This window comes from Eulemur rufifrons, chromosome 1 (assembly GCF_041146395.1).
Source record: "Eulemur rufifrons isolate Redbay chromosome 1, OSU_ERuf_1, whole genome shotgun sequence".
In the NCBI taxonomy this organism is placed as follows: Eukaryota; Metazoa; Chordata; class Mammalia; order Primates; family Lemuridae; genus Eulemur; species Eulemur rufifrons.
In genome coordinates this window covers 66,394,133-66,416,501 of record NC_090983.1, presented here as the reverse complement: position 1 = coordinate 66,416,501, position 22,369 = coordinate 66,394,133, and the positions used below count along the sequence as shown (strand labels likewise).

Below are 22,369 nucleotides of genomic sequence, written 5' to 3'. Positions count from 1 at the left end.
AGTTTTAAATATCCACTGTTCCTAAATGCTCAGTGTCTAACTTCCTGAGAATTTCCCCTCAGGACCTCTCTAGTGCTCAGCAGTAATCTATCAAGTGTTCATCTTCAAATGCATCAGCAAGCGTACAATCATTTTTCCAAACAAATCAGTCAGATGTCAGAAACAGAATTCCCAGGTTTTTTTCTTCTTAGGTCAAACTTCATCATTTCTGGGATTTGATTGAAGTCTTTAAAAAAGTGTATCTTATCGTCTTCTCATGATTTCTCTAAGCAAATTCTTGGCCTTAAAAAGTTTCCATTTTTTCCCCAAGTTTCCTTAAAAATGTCTTTTACCTTCAAAATGGCTTCATATTTTACCTCTGTGTCCTGGACTTAAAACCTAGCCATTCACAGGTAGATTTTAAGAAATGATGGAACTGTTTTATTGAAGGCAAAATAAAACCCAAGGAAATATAGCCCCATAAAAAGTAACCAAATACATGTCAAGTGTAGGAAGCCCCACTCTTTTCATGATTTTGATAAATACTAGGACCATACAAATAAAGGGAATTTGGATATGGAAAAGGGGGCTGAACTCTTTGAAGTGGGAGAAAGTAACTTCGTGATCAGCCCTTTTGTCAAGTAGAAATAATTGCTTTAAAAAAACAGTACTCAGCAATTAAAGTGATATTCAAAAGAAACCAAAACGTTCTCTTCTTCCTATTTTCTGAAGAGAGTGGAAATGGTAGTTGAGAGAACAGGTTGCAGACATAGGGAATTATCCGTATAGAAGAACCGAAAAAAGACCAGTGTATCATTGCAGCCACAGTTGTAAATAATGAAACTCACTTGAGCTAGTTTAACTAGGAAGCAATTTTTAAAAGGGTGTTAGGTAGTTACTAGAATTTATGGGGGGGTTAGAGTTAGTGTTGAAGGCTATCCACCAGGAAAGATGCCCAACTCTCAGCAGGAGACTGCTCCACTGAAGACCCACTGCTGCTCTGCTAGTCCCATGCACCTTTGCCTGCATCACCTGCTCTGAGAACTGGATACTATAAGTTATGCAGCTATTGTCCCCAAAGCTTAAAGCCTCCACTGCCACTCCTGCCAGAAAGCGAATTCTTGCCTCATCACCTAGTTCTTTTATGAACTGAAGTCTCAAATGGGTGCATCTGAGACTTCAGAGACAGAGATTATATCACAAGAGAGTGGGGAAATTGAGGCTCTAGCTTCTGCTCTGGAAGCTAGATGAATAAGGCAGGACATTTCCCAGTTGTGAGAATGGCAAATGTCCTCCGTCAGCGAGTAGTCTCCAACAGCAATATGGTTCCAGAGTAAGAGCAAGGAAGTCAATAAGTCTTGATAGATTAAGTGTTACAGGTGAGAGAAAATAGGGCATCATGAATGACTCCTAGGTTTCAGGTTTGCATAATGTGGTAGATGGTGGTAGCATTACTGAGGGAGTGAGCTTGAGGAAAGAACACGTTTAGCATTAGAATCAAGAGTTCAGTTTGGGAGGATTTGGGGAAGATGAAGGCAGAAGTGGCATAATTTTTTAATCTCCTCAAATCATCCTATAAAAGAAACAGAGCAAATAGGGCAACAAAGCCAAAAATCAGCCGGGATCATCTTTAAAAATAGGTTACAGTGTATTCCCATTGTGTGAGTCCACTTGTGTTACTATAAAGAAAATACCTGAGGCTGGGTAATTTATAAAGAAGAGAGGTTTATTTGGCTCACAGTTCTGCAGACAGTACAAGAAGCATGGTGCCAGCATCTGCATCTAGTAAGGGCTTCAGGGAGCCTCCAATCAGAGCAGAAGGGGAAGAGGGAGGAGGTGTGTCACATGGCAAGAGAAAGAGCAAAGAGAGGGAGGAGGAGGAGCCAGGCTCCTTTAAACAACCAGCTCTTCCATGAACTCACTCATTATCATGGGGAGGGCACCAAGCCATTAATGAGGGATCTGCCTCTCATGACCCAAACAGCTCCCACCAGGCCCCCCATTCAACACTAGGGATCAAATTTCAACATGAGATTTGGAGGGGCCAAATTTCTGAACCATATGACCCATACGCCACAAAATATGAGTGGTGTATGACACCTATAAGGCCTGTGTTGTACCAATATCTTTGCAGGAGGAACCAGAGGAAAGCAAGGGGCCTAAAGAACCCTAAAATAGCCAAAAAGTACTCACTGGAAACTATCTAAAACTGAGAGGAGTGTTTCACTCTCTAATAATGGTGAGTGTGAAGAGTCTGCAGTAAAGGCTATAGGGAAGCCTGCCCCATGAACTTCCAAACTAACCAATCAAAACTCACTTCCAGGGCAAACCCTCAAAATGAGGAGAAACTGGAAGGGGGAGAATTGCAATTGAGCAGCACAGAGATGAAAGAGTCAAAGGAAAGAAAAGGTCCAGATAAAAGTAAGGGGAACATATCTCCAGAAAATAAGCTACCAAATTTTTTGAACATTGCTCAAATATAATAAAAGAGAGAGTTCTAGAGCCATGAAGTTAGAAGAACTATTTTGAACCATCACTACTTCTAAAAGTCAAAGGAAAACTAATTTCAAGTACCAATGAGGAAAGAAAAGGATCAGATCTTAAAGTTAACATCAGAAAACAGATTAAAAAGCAGAGTAATATCCCTAAGATACTGAATGAACACCAGAAAGACATAACCACAAAATAGATCAAAATTGTAACCTAAAAGCTAAAATGACTAACATGCTAAAAAGCTAAAAAAAAAAAAAAAAAACCTACAAAAATGATGTAAGATATGAAAGAACATTAATCAGAATTAGGAACACTCAGAAATTAGGTAATATATCTCTGGAAAATTATTTAAAAATATTTCAGAAATGAAGACTATACTAGAAGGAATAAATGAATAAAAATGAAACAGGTAATACATTACTAAAAATGGAAAGTAAGAAATATAAAAAATCTGAAAATAAAAAACAAAGACCAAATGAAGGACATTCTATTTTTATAAATGAGACTGTATTCTTCAAAAATATCAGTTTCATCCTCAACAAAATGCTAGAAAGCAGAATTCACCAGCATATTAAAATGATTATACATCATGAACAAGTGGGATTGATTCCTGGAATGCAAGTATGGTTCAAGATATCTATCAATGTAACATACCACATTAACACAAAAAGGAAATAAAACCACATAATCATCTCAATTGATGCAGAAAAGGCATTGGACAAGACTCATCACTGTTTCTTGATTAAAAAAACCACTCAACCAATTAGGAATGAGAGGAAATTCTCTAATATATTAGTAATAAAGGCCATATATGAAAAACTCACAGCTAACATCATACTCAATGGTGAACAACTGAAAGACTTTCCCCAAAGATCAGGGATAAGGCAAGGATGCTCACTTTCTCCACTTCCATTCAATATAGCATTGGAAGTTCTAGTCAGAGCAATTAGGCAAGACAAAGACATAAAGACATCCAAATTGGGAAGAAAGAAGTAAAATGATCTCCATTTGCAGATGACATGATCTGTTATGTAAAAAACACTAAAGATTGCGCGTACACACACAAAACTAATAAGCAAATTTAGCAAAGTTGCAAGATACAAAATCAACATAAAAATTAGTTGTGTTTCTGTGTACTAACAATGAACAATCTAGAAAAGAAAATAATTCCATTTATAATAGCATCAAAAATCATAAAGCACTTAGGATTTAAGTTAACTAAGTTACAGTAATCAAATGGTGTGGTACTGGCATAAAGACAGACAGACCAATGGAATAGACTAGAAAGCCAGAAATAAACCCTCACATATATGATCAAATGATTTTCAGCAAGGGTGCCAAGACCATTCAATGGGGAAAGAATAGTCTTTTCAACAAACAGTGCTGGGAAAACTAGATATCTACATGCAAAAGAATGAAGTTAGACCCTTACTGTATTATTTACTCATTTCATTTCTGGGTATATACCCAAAAGAATTGAAAATCAACCATCATTTTCAATTGAACAGAAATATCAATGTTTATAGCAGCATTATCATAGCCAAAAGGTGAAAACAATCCAAATGTCCATAAACAAATCAATGGATAAAAAAAAATGTGGTATATACATACAATGGAATATTCTCAACCTTAAAAAGGAATGAAATTCTAAAGATGTTAAATGAACCTTGAACACATTACAGTAAGTGAAATAAGCCATACACAAAAGGATAACTATTGTATGATTCTACTTACATGAGGTATCTTGAATAGGCAAATTTATAGAGAAAGAAACTGGAATAATAATTACCACAGGCTGAAGGAAGAGAGGTGGGTAGTTTTTGTTTGATGGGTATAAAGTTTCAGAATGAGATAATGAAAAAGTTTTAGATATGGGTAATGACAATGCACAATAACATGAATGTACTTAATACCACTTAATTGTAAACTTAAAAATGGTTAAAATACTAAATTTTGTTATATTTATTACAATATAAAGTCAACATCATAAAAGACAAAAAAAAAGGCTATAGAAATGAACAAAATTAATGGAGATTAAAGAGACATGACAACTAAAAGCAATGTCTGATTTTAGACTGGATCAGATAACTAAGGAAAAAAATGCTACAACAGACATTACTGGGTCAATTAATAAGCTTGGAATATGGAACATATATTGGAGGAAAGTGTTATATGTGTGTTAATTTTACCACAGTTAATTTCTTGTGGTTATATAAGCTAGTATTCTTACCCTTAGTAAATACACACATTGTAATGGCATAAGCAATTTACTCTCAAATGATTCAGAAAAGAATATACGTATATTGTGTGTGTGTGTGTGTGTGTGTGTGTGTATACGCCTAGGGAGAACATATAAAAGAGACAAAGAAAATTGAATAAAATGTTAACAATGGGAGAATCTGAGTTAAATTTATAGCAGTTTTATCTTACAGTTTTTGCTGTAGATTTCAAATTATTTACAAGTAAAAAGTTTTAAAAATGAGGAAATATCAAAAGGATTCGAGAGAAAGTGAAAAATAGAGATTATAGGCAAAGAAGATCTAACATAGCTAAGAGCATAATAAGAGTCCCTGGGGAAAAACAAAAAAGGGAACATAACAAACACTAAAAATTATAATTTACAAAAAATTCCTGGAATAAAATTGAATTTATATTGTGAAAGGGAATATTATTTACTGAATATACTGAAGCAGAATGACTAACTTCAAAATAAAGTCCATAAGATTATTGTATTATAAAGAAAGTAAAAAAATTTTTGGTGAAATCAGGCAAAAATGGCAAGTAATTATCAGGGAAAGACACTGTGTTATAACTCTTCTTTTGATATTTTATGCTAAGAAAAGAAAATACAAATAAAATATTTTATATCCAGCAAAAAATGACTTTCAAATATAAAGATCACCAAAAATCTGTCAACATTCAAAAACTCAGAAAATATTGTTTCCATGAGCAATTCCTAAAGAGTTTTCTAGAAAACAGAATTCAGAAAACCTAAATGACAAAAAGACATTGATATAAAAACTAGTGGTATCAATAAATATTATATTTACTGATAAAATAAAATTTACTTAGGGCTAAAAGGGAAAGTATACAAAATAATATTTACATAATCTCCCACAATATAACTGTAACAAAAGGGAAAGTGCATAACCCCCCAAAATTTATTGTTGTTTTTATCATTGATATTTTATTCCAAGACTATTGTATGTAAAATGTGAGGTAATATAAATGAGTAATTATGTCATATTCTAACATTCTTATGTCATTACACACCAGAATAAAAAAGAAAATACAAAGGTAAAATAGAAGATGTCAAGTAAAAATCCTATAGAATTTGAAGTAAAAAAATAACACAATATTTTATCGTTATATATATGTATACACATGGGCTGTTTTATATCTGTATATGTATATGTATATGTATACGTGCATGTGTGTATATATACATATAATTTTTTTTCTAGCCATGCTCATTGAAAAGGCTTACAATAGAAAACCAACCTAGTAGCAATGCATATCCTCAGCATCCAAATTTTGGTCTTGAAATACCATTTCCATTAAAAAGAACCAGGGCTTCTTGGAGAAAAAGCTGGTTTCAGGTCAGAGCAGGAAATATTCAAAATGAGCATGAAACATCTTGTCATGCCAGATAACAACTGTGACAGGCTTCCAAATATGCCTGCAAAAATATCTCCCATTTCACACCCTCTTCTGCAATGTGACCTATTGATGGCTCCATGCCATCAATAAGTGGAGCTTTTTGTCAACCTTTTTGAATCTGGAAGGGTTCTATGATTGATTGCTTTGATGAATAGACTATGGAGGAAGAGACAATGTGCCATTTCGAGCAGTATATCTTAACTGTCCTGACAGCTTGCATTTTCTGCCTCTCAGGATGTTTACTCTTGCAAAATTTCATCTTGGAACCCAGCTACTGTTCTATGAAAGGCCCAGGCCATATGGAGAGGTCACGTGTAGGTGGTTCCATTGACAACCTCAGATGAGCTTCCACCCAAGAACCAGTAACAACTGCCAGCCATGTAAGTGAGTCCTCTTGGTTATCCAGCCAAGTTGAGCCTTTAGATGACGACATGCTCAACTAGCAATTGACTACAAGTTTATGATATGTCCCATAGTAGACAGAAGATGTCAATTTCCTAATTTCCAGAATCTCTGAATGTGTTATGTTATATAGCAAAGGGTATTAAGGTTGCTAATCACCTGACATTAAAATAGGGAGATTATTCTGAATTATCAGTGTGGGCTTCAATGTAATCACAAGAATCTCTAATGGTGGAAGAGGAAGGTAGAAGAGGAGTATGGAGTGTTGGGATGTTTACCATTTCCAGTTTTAAAGACAAAAGAAAGGGGCTATGAGACAATGACTGTGGCAGCTTCTAGAAGATGGAGAAAAGAAAGAAACAGATTTTCCCCCAGAGCCTTAAGAAAGGAATGCAGTCCTGTGAACACTTTGATTTTAGCCAAATGAGATTTAATCCTGCTTTCTGACCTCCCAGACTATAAGATAAATATAGTTTATTTAGTATTGTTTAAACAACAAAATTAGAGGTAATTTGTTACAGCAGTGATAAGAAATTAATATAGACCCCACACAAGAACTACTCAGAACAGACCAGTCAACTCATAGAAACATGAGAAATAATAAAAATAAGTTTTCTACATAGCAATAGATAACTGGAATAGCAAGCAAGTTACCAAGTCTATTAGGTTCCTGGACCTGGAACTCATGAGCCAAACTGAAAAGGCTTCCATTAGGCAAGGAGGGCGTAATTTGAAGAATAGTACTTCAACAGATTAAAAGAGCAAATACATTTAAATTCATGACTTCTTAAAGACACAAGAAAATTGATCAGGCCGGGCGCGGTGGCTCATGCCTGTAATCCTAGCACTCTGGGAGGCTGAGGCAGGTAGATCATTTGAGCTCAGGAGTTCGAGACCAGCCTGAGCAAGAGCAAGACTCTGTCTCTACTAAAAATAGAAAGAAATTAGCCAAACAACTAAAAATATATATAGAAAAAAGTAACCAGGCATCGTGGCGCACTCTTGTAGTCCCAGCTACTTGGGAGGCTGAGGCAGGAGGATCACTTGAGCCCAGCAGTTTAAGGTTGCTGTGAGCTAGGCTGATGCCACGGCACTCTAGCCCAGGCAACAGAGTGAGACTCTGTCTCAAAAAAAAAAAAAAAAGAAAGAAAAGAAAGTTGATCAACTTTGGAGGATGTCAGAAAACAAATTCATTATTTTGAAAACTATTAAGTTAAAAAAACCAAACACTTAGCCTATTCCACTTACACTACCAAATACCAGAAAAGGAAAAATTTTCTTTATATAAGCTTTTAATAAAGGAATAAGGAGTGATTGAATTAGATGATCTTGGATTAAATTGGGCATGCAATTACAATTCACACTGCTAAGAAGACCACAGGCCTGGGATAAAGAAAGGATTTCAAAGGCCTCCATCCTCTCTCATCAAAGAGAGACAGAGAATCTGCCCACACACATAGCTCACCACTGCTACAGCATACAAACAGTTAGTAATTGAGAAAAACATCACACTAAGGATATCTATTACTAAGACATCTATCCAGAACCTAGATTACTAGCACAGCACCAACAAACCAAGCCAAAGGTTTTTACCTAACATATGCTACAAACACCCCTGTACAGGTGAGTTGGCGGGGGGAAGCCCCATCTAAACAAAAGAAAATCCAAAATTAAGAAATAACAACTGCTCTGGATGAGAAGGAATCAACATAAGAACTTGGGAAGTCTGAAAAATCAGACTGAAAGGTCTCCCTCAAAAGGAAACATTAGCTCTCTAGCAATGGATACTAACCAAAATAAAAATAGTGAAATGACAGATAAAAAATTCCAAATATGGATTATAAGGAAGCTCTACAAAATCCAAAAGAAATTGGAAAAACAACTCAAAGAAACCAGAAAAACGATTCAGGAAATGAATAAAAACTTCACTAAAGAGATCAACATATTAAAGAAAAACCAGATAGAACTTCTGCAAATGAAAATTCATTTAAGAATATATAAAACACAGTGGAAAGTTTTAAGACTATACTGGACCAGGCAGAAGAAAGAATCTCAGTGCTCAAAGACAACTCTTTCGAATTAAATCAGTCAGTCAAAAATAATGAACAGAAAATTAAGAGGAAAAAACTAAGCCTGTGAGAAATACAGGATTATGTAAAATGCCCAAATATAAGAATTGTAGGCATCCCAGAGGGTGAAGGAGAAAATGCACAAGGGCTGGAAACCTATTTGAGGAAATAATTGAAGAAAATTTCCCTAATTTTGTTAGAGATTTAGACATCCATTGTAGAAGAAGCTCAATGAACACCTAGGAGATTCATTGCAAAGAGGCAATCACCAAGAAACATAGTCATCAAACTGGACAAAGTCAACAGGAAGGAGGAATTCCTGTAAGCCATAAGGCGAAAACATCAAGGAACTTAATAAAGGAAAACCCATCAGGCTAGTTGCAGACTTCTCAACTGAGACTTTACAAGCCAGAAGGGATTGGGGTTCCACCTTCAGTCTTCTTAAACAAACCTACTGCCAGCCTAGAATTTTATGTCCTGAAAAACCAAATTTCATAAATGAAGGAGAAACAAAGACTTTTTCAGACAAGCAATGAGGGAATTTGTCAAGATAAAACATGCCCTGCAGGAAATACTAAAAGTTGCATTATACATGGAGCAACACAATGGTCATCCTCCAATGTAAACCCACCAAAAGCTAAAGCTCAGGACTCAAATAAAGCAACAGCACAGGAAGTAAAACAAGGCAATAAATTACTAAACAGACGGATGAACAGAACAACATTCCATATATCAATTCTATCAATGTAAATGGTTTGAATTCCCCACTCAAGAGACACAGGCTGGCTGAATGGTTAAAAAAAAATATGAGCCAAGTATCTGCTATCTCCAGGAAACACATCTAAATCACAAGGGCTCTTATAGACTCAAGGTCAAGGAATGGAAAAAAATATTTCATGCAAACAGAAACCAAAAGGGAGCAGGTAATATCAGATAAAATTGACTTTAAATCAACAATAGTAAAGAAAGACAAAGATGGTCATTAAATAATGGTAAAGGGAGCAATTCAATAAGAAGACATAACAATCCTAAATACCTATGGATCTAACATAGGAGTGCCCATTCTCAGACTACAGTGAAATAAAATTAGAAATCAACTCCAAGAGAAACACCCAATTCCACATAGAGTCATGGAAATTAAACAACCTGCTGCCAAATAATTATTGGATCACAGATAAAATTAAGATGGAAATTCAAAGATTGCTCGAACACAAGCTATCAAAAATCTATGGGATACATCAAAAGCAGTCCTAAGGGGAAAATTCATAGACTTAATGCCCACAAGAAAAAGACAGAAAGATTACAAATTAACAATCTAATGACATGTCTCAAGGAACTAGAAAAGGAAGAGCAAATCAAGCCCAAAGCCAGCAGAATAAAAGAAATAACTAAGGTCAGAGCAGAACTACAGGAAATCAAAAACAAGAAAATTATAAAGAAAATCAAAAACAAGAAAATTATACAGAAAATCAACAAAACTAAAAGTTGGTTCTTTGAAAAAAACAAAATTGATGGACCTATTGCTAGATTAATCAGCAATAGAAGAGAAAGGACTCAGATAAGCTCAGTTATAAATGGAAAAAAAGGAGATACTATAACTGATACCACAGAAATACAAAATATCATCTGTGAATACTATGAAAATCTCTATGCACATAAACTCAAAAATGTAGAGGAAATAGACAAATTTCTGGAAACACACAAAGTCCCAACACTCAATCAGGAAGAAATAGAACTCCCAAAAGACCAATAATGAGCAAGGAGATTGAAGCAGCAATAAAAAAATTTCCAACAGCCACAAAAACAAAAAAGGACCAGACCAGATGGATTCACAGCTGAATTTTACCAGACCTACAAAGAAAAGTTATAGTCATTCTGCAGCATTTATCCACAACATAGAGAAAGGGAATCCTCCCCTCCACATTCTATGAAGCCAGTGTAACCTTGATACCAAAGCCAGAAAAGGACACAACCAAAAATGAAAATTACAGACCAATATCCCTTATGAATATAATTGTAAAAAGCCTCAAAAAAAATACTAGCAAACCAAATTCAACAGCACATCAAGAAAATAATCCACCATGACCCAGTGGGCTTTATCTCATGAATGCAAGGATGGTTCAACATACATAAATCAATAAATGTGATTCATTACATAAACAGAAGCAAAAACAAAGGTCATATGATCTTCCCAATAGATGCAGAAAAAGCACTCGACAAAATTCAGCACACTTTCGTAATAAAAAACCCTCAACAAACTAGGCATAGAGAGATCATATCTCAAAATTATAAAAACCATATCTGACAAACCCACAGCCCACATCATACTGAATGGGGAAAAGTTGAAAGCATTCCCACTAAGAACTGGAACAAGACAAGGATGCCCGTTGTCACCACTTCTAGTCAATATAGTGCTGGAAGTCAGAGCCAGAGCAAGCAGCCAAGAGAAAGAAATTAAGGGTATCCAAATCAGGAAAGAGGAGGTCAAACTATCACTTTTTGCAGATGACATGATCTTATACCTAGAAAGCTCCAAAGATTCCACCAAAAGACTCCTGGAATTGATAAATAAATTCAGCAAAGTCTCGGGTTACAAATCAATATACACAAATCAGTAGCATTCCTATACACCAATAATAAGCTGAGAGTCCAATCAAAGACTCAATACCATTCACAATTGCTACAAAGAAAATAAAATACCTAGGAATATACTTAACCAAGGAGGTGAAAGATCTCTACAAAGAGAACTATAAAACACTGATGCAAGAAATCGCAGATGATTCAAACAAGTGGAAAATCATATCATGCTCACGGATTGGTAGAATCAACATTGTTAAAATGTCTATACTACCCAAAGTGATTTACAGATTCAATGCAATTGCCATAAAAATACCAATGTCATATTTCACAGATCTAGAAAAAAGAATTCCATGCTTTGTGTGGAACCAGAAAAGAGCCTAAATAGCCAAAGGAATCTTAAGAAAAAGGAATAGAACAGGAAGTATCACATTATCAAACTTCAAAGTGTATTACAAGGCTATAGTAACTAAATCAGCATGATATTGGCACAAAAATAGAGACATAAACCAATGGAACAAAACAGAAAACCCAGATCTAAAACCATCCACGTAGAGACAATTGATCTTTTTTTTTTTTTTTTTTTTTTTTTTTTTGAGACAGAGTCTCGCTCTGATACCTGGCCTAGAGTGCTGTGGCATCAGCCTGGCTCACAGCAACCTCAAACTCCTGGGCTCAAGGGAGCCTCCTGCCTCAGCCTCCTGAGTAGCTGGGACTACAGGCATGCAGCACGATGCCTGGCTAATCTTTTCTATTTTTAGTTGTTTGGCTAATTTCTTTCTATTTTTAGTAGAGACAGAGTCTCGCTCTTGCTCAGGCTGGTCCCAAACTCCTCAGCTTAAGCAATCCTCCTGCCTTGGCCTCCCAGAGTGCTAGGATTACAGGTGTGAGACACCACACCCAAGCAGCCAACTGATCTTTGACAAAGCAGACAACAATATACACTGGGGAAAAGAATCCCTATTCAATAAATGGTGCTGGGGAAATTGGATAGCCACATGCAGAAGAATGTCTCTTACCACTTACAAAAATTAATTAAAGATGGGTAAAGGACTTAAATGTAAGGCATGAACCATAAGAATCCCAGAAGAAAATGTGGGAAAAACTCTTCTAGATATCAGCCTAGGCAAAGAATTTATGACGAAGACCCCAAAGGCAATCATGGCAACAACAAAAATAAATAAATGGGACTTGATCAAATTAAAAAGCTTCTGCATAGCCAAGGAAATAATTAAGAGAGAAAATAGACAACCTACAGAATGGGAGAAAATACTTGCAAGTATATATCCAATAAAAGGCTAATAATCAGAATCTACAAAGAACTCAAGCAAATCAGCAAGAAAAAAAATCAAAGAACCCCATTAGAAGGTGGGAAACAGATATGAACAGAAGCTTCTCAAAAGATAGGCAAATGGCCAATAAACATATGAAAAAATGCTCAGCGTCACTAATCATCAGGGAAATGCAGATTAAAACCACAATGAACTATCAATTTACCCCTTTCAGAATGGCTTATATTAAAAAGTCCTAAAACAGTAGATGTTGGTATGGATGCAGAGAGAAAGGAATGCTTATCCACTGTTGGTAGGACTGTAAATTAGTACAACCTATATGGAAAACAGTATGGAGATTACTCAAAGAACTAAAAGTAGAACTACCCTTTGATCTAGCAATCCCACTACTGGGTATTTACCCAAAGAAAAAGGAGTCATTTTATCAAAAAGACACCTGCACTCGAATGTTTATTTCAGCACAATTCACAATTACAATGAATCAACCCAAGTCCCCATTAATGCATGCATGGATTAACAAAAATGGTATATGTATACCATGGAGTACTATTCAGCCATAAAAAGGATGAATTAATGCCTTTTGCAGCAATTTGGATGGAACTGGAGACCACTATCCTAAGTGAAGTATCTAAAGAATGGAAAAACAAACACCACATGTATTCACTGCTAAATTGGAACTAACTGCTGAACACACATGTGCATAAAGGGAAGTAAAACTCAGTGGAAATCAACCAGGGAGGAGCGGAGAGGAGGGGATGCACCAAAACCTACCTAACAGGTACAGTGAACAATATCTGGGTGATGGACACTCTTATAACCATGACTCAAGCATTATAAAAGTGATTCATGTAACCAAAATTATTTGTACCCCATAATACTTTGAAATTAAAAAAAAGAATTAGTCTCTATCATGTAATCTATAATTAATTAATGGTTCTAGGCATTGAGCATTAGTAGCAGCAAAAATTTCAAAAAGAGGCTCAATCCGACAATGTTCATTTCCTGATGGGAGAAAACACCACCACAATGAAGTCGTCTTGGAAAAAACAAACAATCCTGAATTTTATATCTGATAAAGCCTCTGATCAACTATAGCAAACACAAAGAACAGAGGACCGCGGAACATATTAAATTACACTAAGAGGAAAAAGTCAGCAAAATCCAACATAGGAAATTCTACATGTAAATTTATTTGTTTCCTCAAGAAATAAATTGCAAGGAGAGAAAGTGGATGGAGGGGGAAGCTGACAGATTAAAAGACAGTCAAAGGACATAACTTAATAGCTAAAACTAAAGTATAGCATTTAAGGATGTTCTCTTGGGTGATTCAACAATAAAGAAAGATATAGCTAAATGGTCCAATCCTGGAGCATTCCAACATCTAAAGCTGGATAGAGGTGGAGGAGTCAGCAAAGGAGATCAATGTGCAACCAAAGAAGCAGGAGATAAAGCTGGTGTCGTAGAAGCCAAGAGCAGAGCATTCTCTAAGATGGGGTAGTTGTCAACTGATCAAATGCTGCTATGAAGTCAGTAAGATGAAGACAGAGAAGTGGTCATCAAGTTTGCCAATAGGCAGTTCTTCGGTGATCTTGCTAAGAGCAGTGTCAGTGAGGGTGAGGACAAAGCTAAATCACAATGAGTGACAGTAACTGGAAGATTAGAAGAGTCATCTAATAACTACAGGCAATTCTTTAAAGAAGTTTGTTTGACAAGAGGAGCCGAGGAATAGCCTGGTAGCTAGAGGACAACATGGGGTTAAGGGAGATTTCTTTTTAAAGTGGAATATATTCCAGCATATTGGTATGCTGAGGGAGAGCTTTAAGATATAGGGAAGAAACAACAAAACAAAACAAAAAACAGAAATTCTTGTGGAGTTGAGATGGAATGAAACCCAAAACATACATGGAAACACTGGTCTCTGGTAGAGGGAGAGCTGCTGTCTCTGCCAGAAGAAGCAAAAGTTACATGCAGACTTGGGTGTGTCTGCAGATTTGGTGGTGGGAGGTAAGCAATTTCCACCAGATGGATTACATTCTTTCGTTTCAGTTTGAGAGAAGCCCATCATCATCAAAGATGTGGAGCTCAATCAGGATATCCCATTTATTAACCATGGGGTGGAGGTTAGTGGTTTTCAATCTTTTTCTGAACCATTACCCACTAAGAAGTAATACTTTTCTTATGACCCACTATACACACACGGATAATTGAAATCAAATTTCATGGCCCAGTGCTTGCTTACTCATATTAGGTCTATACTCTTTTCTTTCTTTTCCAAGCCCACTACGCAAACTAGACTGACGAGAGTCATGACCTTATGAAGCAGAGCACAAGGTTGGAGGTAGAAAAATAAAGGAATCCTATCCCATGTCAGGGTAAATCTTACTCCTGAGCAGGAACTGGCCTTCTTATCTCAGAAATTCATGTAAATTGGAGATATTAAATTAGAAACTGGCTGAAAAGATTGTTTCAGATATACTTACATACTAGAAAAATTATTTTTCTCATAATTTGCTTTTTTAATGTTTTTTCTTCATTTTATTGGGAATTTATAGCATTGATATATAACAGTATATAAAACACTTATGTACACTTTAAAGAATAATTAGAAACGTCATATTAATATAATTACTACCCTAGTTAAGTGGTAAAATATTAATATTTACAGTAACTTGGAATCCCCCAGCCCTGTCTGTCTCCCTATCTCCTAAAAGTAATCATTACCTCAATTTTACTTTTAATCATTTTATTATTTTTCTCTATTATTTTGCCACTTTTGCATGTATTCCTAAGTAATATAGGTTAGTTTGGCCTGCTTTTGTACTTTAGATAAATGAAATACAACACAGTATGTATGCTTTTGCATCTGGCTCCTTTCACCGGAGATTATGTCCATGATGATATTTTATTCATTTTTATTGCTATATGCAAGTCCATATATGAATATACCACAATGTTTATATTTATTTACTGTTGATGAACATTTGGTTTGTTTTCATTTGGGAATCCCAGTTTATGTCCCCTTATACACATATGCAGGAGCTTCTCAAGAGCATGTATCTATCTAGCAGTAGAATAGTATGAGGACTTTCAGCCTCACCAGGTAAGTCCAAACTTCTCCAATTTACACACCCACCACCAGTACATGCCTCTCATTGGTCTATATCATCACTACCTGATATTGTTAGATTTCTTGATATTGTTACCAATCTGGTGGGTATGTATTGAGATTTCATTGGGTGCTTTAATTGGTATTTCCATATTTTTATATTTTTTTAAGAGACAGAGTCATGCTCTGTCACCCAGGCTAGAGCACAGGGGCATGATCATAGCTTACTTCAGCCTCAAACTCCTGGGCTCAAGCAATCCTCTTGCTTCAGCCTCCCAAGTAGCTAGGACTATAGATGTGTGCCACCACCCCTGACTAATTTTTCTTATTCTTTGTAGAGGTGGGGTCTTGCTATGTTGGTCAAGCTGGTCCAGATTTCTTTATTCTATTTTGTTTCATTTGAAAAATCCTGTTCAGAACTTACTAAATTAATTTAATAACTCAAGGTTGAAAACAACTGATCTAGAGCATATTATTTTACCTTTCTGAAGCTATTTTCTTGTCTGCAAAATGGGGATGACAGTCACAAAAAGTTGTTATGATGGTCAAATAAGACATATGTAAATCACATATGTGGTGCTCAGTTTGTGCTCAATGAATGGTAACTCTTATTAATACTATTTTTCAAAAAAAGAGAAAATGAATATGGTCTGAGTCTGGGCATAACCAACAGCTAGGCTGCAGCCCAAATCACAACTAACAGTTTTCATCAAACCCACAACATATCAAATGTTCTCAAAATGGTGGTACTACCTCCTGCTGTGCTATAACCAACTACTAGTTTTTATTGGAAAAGCATAAAAGGGATGATACTTAGTTGGAATTGGAGCATAATCCCCTGGACATCAGTATGGACATTGATATTTGGAAGGACCCATGGACTCTGAGCAGTACCAACATCTTGCTGTGTCAAGAGAATGTGCTCTGACATGGCTTTCATGGGTCTATGGTCTGAGGCTTCACATCAAGCAAGCTGACAGCCCATAAAGGAACATTGTGACCTGGGGAGACACCCTCAGCATAAACACCAGTACTCACTGCTCCCTGACTCTTGTTAAGGACTCCTTTCCCTCTTTTCATGAGATGTTATGATGAGGCAGCTGGGAGGGTATTAGAATGAATTTTGGGATGTAGATAAGGGTTCTGCCCATAGAATCTTTGTAAAGGTTGACTTTGATGGGCTTTACTTCTTATATTACTTATTCCCATGCCACTGGTGACCATATGAGCCAAAGATGCCACCAGTCAGACTGGTCTTTGTCTTTTTTGTTATTCCAGTAACTGCATGGACACTGTAACCCCTGGGAAATGGCAGGGAGTGGCAATAGAGAGAAAAAGTGACGTAGTCTCCTTAACAGGAACAATGGCAACTTTTAGCAACACTGACTTGCTATTCTGATTAAATAACCACTTTTTAGACGTAGTCAAAAATTTATGTTTGAGTTTTGTTTGAAATGCTCCTTTTCTACAAAATCATATAAATATTTAATAGATAATTTGGAACTTTTGAAAGCATTCCAAATATTATAAATTTTTAAATATTCCTTCTAAACAATCACACAAATATATATATTTTTCAAACCAAAACAGATATTCCCCTGCTTGAAATGCTATTTCTAATTTCTAATTTATTCTTAAGGGCTCATTTGCAAAATGAAATTGTTTGGATGATTGGTTTGCAGTAAACATAGTCTACCAAATTGGTTTCTAAATTTAGAGAAAGGTTGAGTATCCTCTTATAATAATCAAGAAATAATAGAAGTATTAATGATAATGAAGCTTCCATAATTAAAAAGTCAAATTCTGAAATAACAAGCAGAAATGAACATTAGCAGGTAGTAGCTACATAATTTATAATTCTCACAAATGGTTATTTTGAGCTATTTTCATGGGATAACATAACCTTCAACATGTAGTTTACTACATGATGGTATATGTATGATATGTACCATAATGAAGTTCCATAATCATGGGGAATTTGGTATTATTAGATATAACAGAAAGATACAGGAAATAATGCATAAAATTCTAAGAATCATAAAAGAAAGGGAAAGTTGTTTTAATAGATGTTACAATTTCTATGTCTGGTATTTTAAAAAAATTTCGAAAGTAGTAATTATTATCCATATAAATGTTTTCAAAAAAATTGTTTACAAACTTTGAGGATGAGCTCTATATTTTAAATACAGAAGACTCCATGTCCTTTCTTGGAGGTTTTTGAGGACTTATTTTTGGTAACATCTCTCTGGCATAAAATGTTTTATGAAGTCCAGCTTTTCGAAGCGCTAACTCAAAGCGAATTCTGGGGTCAGAAATTATCTGTAGAAATAAAATACAATTTAAATAAACAGTAATTATTTGAATTAAAGTAAATTTTAACATTCAGTTTCACATTTTCCCAAGTTGTATAATTTGTTTTTGCTGAATAGATGACTAGATGATAATAAACTTTGTGAATACGGTGACTATATTCTGGTTCCTTTTACTGAAAATGCCTAAATCTTTATCTTTTTATTTTTTATTTTTTTATTTTTGAGACAGTCTTGGTCTGTTGCCCAGGCTAGAATGCAGTAGCATCATCACAGATCACTGCACCTGAAACTCCTGGGTTCAAGCAATCCTCCTGCCTTGGCCTCCCTAGTAACCAGGACTATAGGTGCCTGACACCATACCCAGCTAATTTTTCTATTTTTTGTAGAGACAGGGTCTTGCTATGTTGCTCAGCCTAGTCTTGAACTCCTGGACTCAAGTGATCTACGTTGACCTCCGAAAGTGCTAGGATTATAGGCATGAGCCACTGCACCTAGCCACTCAAACTTTTTTTGACTTTATCCCTTTCTAGTATGTCAGTGGTATCTAACATGGGATGTATAGAATACTGTATACTGGATTAGTTGAAATAGAATACATTAAAACATATTATTAAAAGATAAGGTAAAAGAAGCTTACTTTCTGTACTATAATATCATTGATTCATTATTTATTGCTGGCTTGAATTATAAAATACAATCATTGATTAAAATAAATCTAAGACACAACCTTGTACATCTGTCTTTAAACAGGCATTTAATTTCTCCATCATTTGGCAATATGTAAATTAAGTTTAAACACATGGCCACTACCTGAAAAACAAAATCAATACAACCTTTCATCCAAGGCTGGATTTCTATTTCAAACAGAACCAGAAAATGCCCCCATCAATCTGATTCTAAGTGGGAGTAGACATGTGAGTAGTTCAATTTCTGGTTTAATTTATAGCTGATAGGATCTTATTCATCTTCCCCTCTTTCTAAGAGTATTAAATGTCAACAGACGCTATTTGCAATGATAAGAAGGTAGCCACACATGGATTTTACCTAATGAGGCATTTTACACGGACTTGAAGTCCCCCTAGAGGATATGATAATAAGCTAGTGAAAGCAGTCCCTCCTTCAAGGAGTTCTTAGATGCATGGGGGTAATAAGAACATACACAGATAACTACAGTTCATGGCAACATGTGGCAGATGCCCTAAGAGTAGTAAAACATGGAGGTACATCTCCTGATGAGGATGGTCTTCTCAGGTAAGGAGAAGCAATTGAACTAACCTTAAAGTCCAACTTATTCTATAAAGCAAAGGGAGGAGGAAGAGAGCTCTAACAAGAAGGGAAGGCACATACAAACTAGAGGTGAAACAGGTCAATTTGGGATAGGAGTAGTTTGGGTGGAGCACTGGGTACCATTGAGGAACACGGGAAAAGCACATTTCTCAGACTGGGACCTGAATTTAAAAGGCTTACAAGGCCATGCCAAGGAGTCTAAGGAGCTACTGGGGTTGTGCTTCTGTTTTTACCATGGAAGTGATATAGTCATTGTAGTTGCATAGGAAAATGGGCCTGATTATAAGTTCAGAATAAATTAAGGTCACAGGGAAAGAAGAGATGGAGGCAAGGAGAGTAGTTAGGAGTTTACTACGATTGTCTAGACATGAAGTAATAAATGCCTGAACTTGCCTGGCAACAAGGGAGAGGTAACTGTCAGAAACATTATTAAAAGAAGAATCTATAGAACTTGATAGCTGATCAGATACAGCTCTAGGGGCAATGATGAGTATGAAATCAAGAATAATACAGAGATTTGTGTCTGAGAAGCAATGAATTTAAGCCTTGCTCCTCTTCTGCCTCAATGTATTCTCCCTGGTCACTCTCACCCATTTCCCAAGGACTCATGTTCAACCTGTGCACTATTGACTCCCAAGTCATCTCCAGGAATTCACCTCTCTCTTTGCTCCAGGGTTGTAAGGTTTAACATTTTTTCATTATTCTGTTTTTGAATAGATAGCAAGTGAAATGGAGACCTCCATCTCCCCAGTTTCGCTCCCTAGATACAGCCAACCAGTTTCTTGCAAATGTGTACCAGACATCTTCACCCTAAACATGACTTGAGTAAAACAAGTCTGTTTTTCCTACCATATTCTTATAGGATTAACACATTGACTGCCGCATTAGGAAAAAAATTTCCTTGGGGCCACAGTGTTTTATTACAAAAATGGAATAAAAACTTCAAAAACAAAACGATCCTTTCTAATTTAATGAAAAATTTGTTATTGACTTCTATTCATTTAATCCATGCTTTTAGAATTAAATTGTCAATATTAATTGTAATAATAAGAACATCAACAAATAAGGTTTTCATAAACCAACTTCAGGGTTTTGGCCAGGTTTTTCTTCACAAGCCCCAGGCTCAAAACTAGCATGAGTTAAATACAACTCACATGGGAGTTAATGTGTTAATGGCAACACCATTGAATGATTATAATTTACTACTGGGTACCAGGCAATATTCTAGGCAGTTGACATTTATTATCTCTAATCCTCACAAGGACCTTGCAAATAATTATTTTACAGATGAAGAAAACAAGACATAAAGATTTTAATGGCTTACACAAGTGTACCCAGCCAATAAATAGTGGATATGGATTTGAATCCAAAATGCAGGCTCTTTGCAATGTAACTTGCTATGTAGCTTGGAATCACCCTCACTTTCTTTGTTCCCTCTCCCTCTCAGCCAGAGCCATTCGTGGCCCCACCACCACCACTTCTATGAGGGCTCTGCCATCTTAAAAGGACCTCACCCCAACCCACGTGCACCCTCACCAATTTTCCATTCAGGACACAAGGCTAAAACATAAATCTGATTACAGTTATGTGTCATTTAATGATGCGGATACATTCTGAGAAAGGCATCGTTAGGTGATTTTCATCATTATGTGAACATCATAGAGTGTACCTACCCAAACCTAGATGGTATAGCCACACAGCAAGGCTATGTGGCATAGCCTATAGTTCCTAGGTTACAAACCTATACAACATATTTCTGTACTGAATACCTGAGGCAACTGTAACATAATTGTATTTGTGTATCTAAACATAGACAAGGGAATGCTTTGCACTGGGAAGTACAATGTCACTAGGTGATAGGAATTTTTCTGCTCCATTATAATCTTATGGGACCACCATTGTATAAGTGGTCTGCTGTTGACTGAAACATCATTTATGCAGGGCATAACTGTATGTAACTTAGCTGCGTCAAAGTCTGGTGTCTGCTTACAGGATAAATGCCTTAGTAGTAAGACCCACTATGCTTTCTGCAGTCTGACTCTAACCCATGTTTCCAGTCACATCTCCCAGAACCTGTCATATACCACATGTCATATACCCATATACCTTACACTGAAGACATACCAGGAAGGGACTCGACCTACCCTCTTCTGTTTGGTGGAACCCTTAATTCCTTTGCTAACCCAAGACCTTTCCAGCTTCTGACTTCAAACCTGTCAAGCCCCAGCTTCCCTCCTCACTTTGGCAGCTGGTATTTAGAGATACACCTGCATCCTTATTATTAATCCCTTTCTCTATGCATGCCCTCAACTCACTTTTTATTATTATAAATCATACGAAGTAAATGTTGTTACTACTACCAAGAATCCTTGACTGAGATAGGGCTCGGAAGTTTCCTGTCTGACGCTTTTTCTGACTTCCCCAGTTAGTTAGGGTTAGCCATTCATTCCCTTCTGCTTGCTGGGGCAGCCCTTAGAGTTTCCCTGTGGAGTTGACCCCACCATAGTGGCATTATTTCTGTGCATGCTACTTTCCCAACCAGGCTCCTCTGCTCACTTCCTCCAGACAGGATCAGGGTATCTTGTTCAGATGTAGCCCAGAGACATTGCAGAGAGCCTGAATATAGCATATGTTCCATAAATATTTGGTCAATGAATAAATGAATGAATTATTCATCTTTATATTCCCTGGCAAAGGATCCAACACAGAGCAGAGGCACAATGGATTTATTTGGCAGTGGATGAATAGGTGAAATTTCCTGATTTTTAAATAATTAAATAAGTATTTAGCTTCTCTCCTTAGACTTGTAAAATTGACAACTACTTTCTCTCTTAATTTCAGTGACTGATATCCACTCATTCATCTGTCCTCCCTCCCAACCTCTATCCCTTCTATCTGTCTAAAAACATCTTTTAAAAATCCCTTCTCAGTTATAGGCACAGACTGAAACAAACCCTAAGTTTCTACAAATGATTAAATGACCGCTTAACATTTTTTCCACAGAAAATATTTTATTTTACCATTAGCTCTGATGTATTATCTTCTGTTCATTTTAATTTCTGAAAGCTTTCTTGTGCTTTGTCTTATCAGTATCACCAGTCATTCATTTAATAAGATTTATATTATGAATTTAAATATAAATTCTTAATTGAGAAATATTTAAACAACAAAACACAATATTAACACAAAACT

General features: G+C 36.0%; 1 protein-coding gene across 1 annotated transcript in view; it reads right to left on the bottom strand.

Moving 5' to 3' along the window:
• Positions 1 to 16,735: 16,735 nt before the first annotated feature.
• The window catches only part of CCDC148 (coiled-coil domain containing 148), a 222,059-nt gene continuing 216,425 nt past the window's right edge, over positions 16,736 to 22,369 (bottom strand). The window contains exon 14 of the mRNA XM_069472384.1: positions 16,736 to 17,897. Within this exon, the coding sequence (XP_069328485.1) occupies positions 17,751 to 17,897 (147 nt within the window). The 3' untranslated portion in view covers positions 16,736 to 17,750. The remainder of the gene's footprint in view (positions 17,898 to 22,369) is intronic.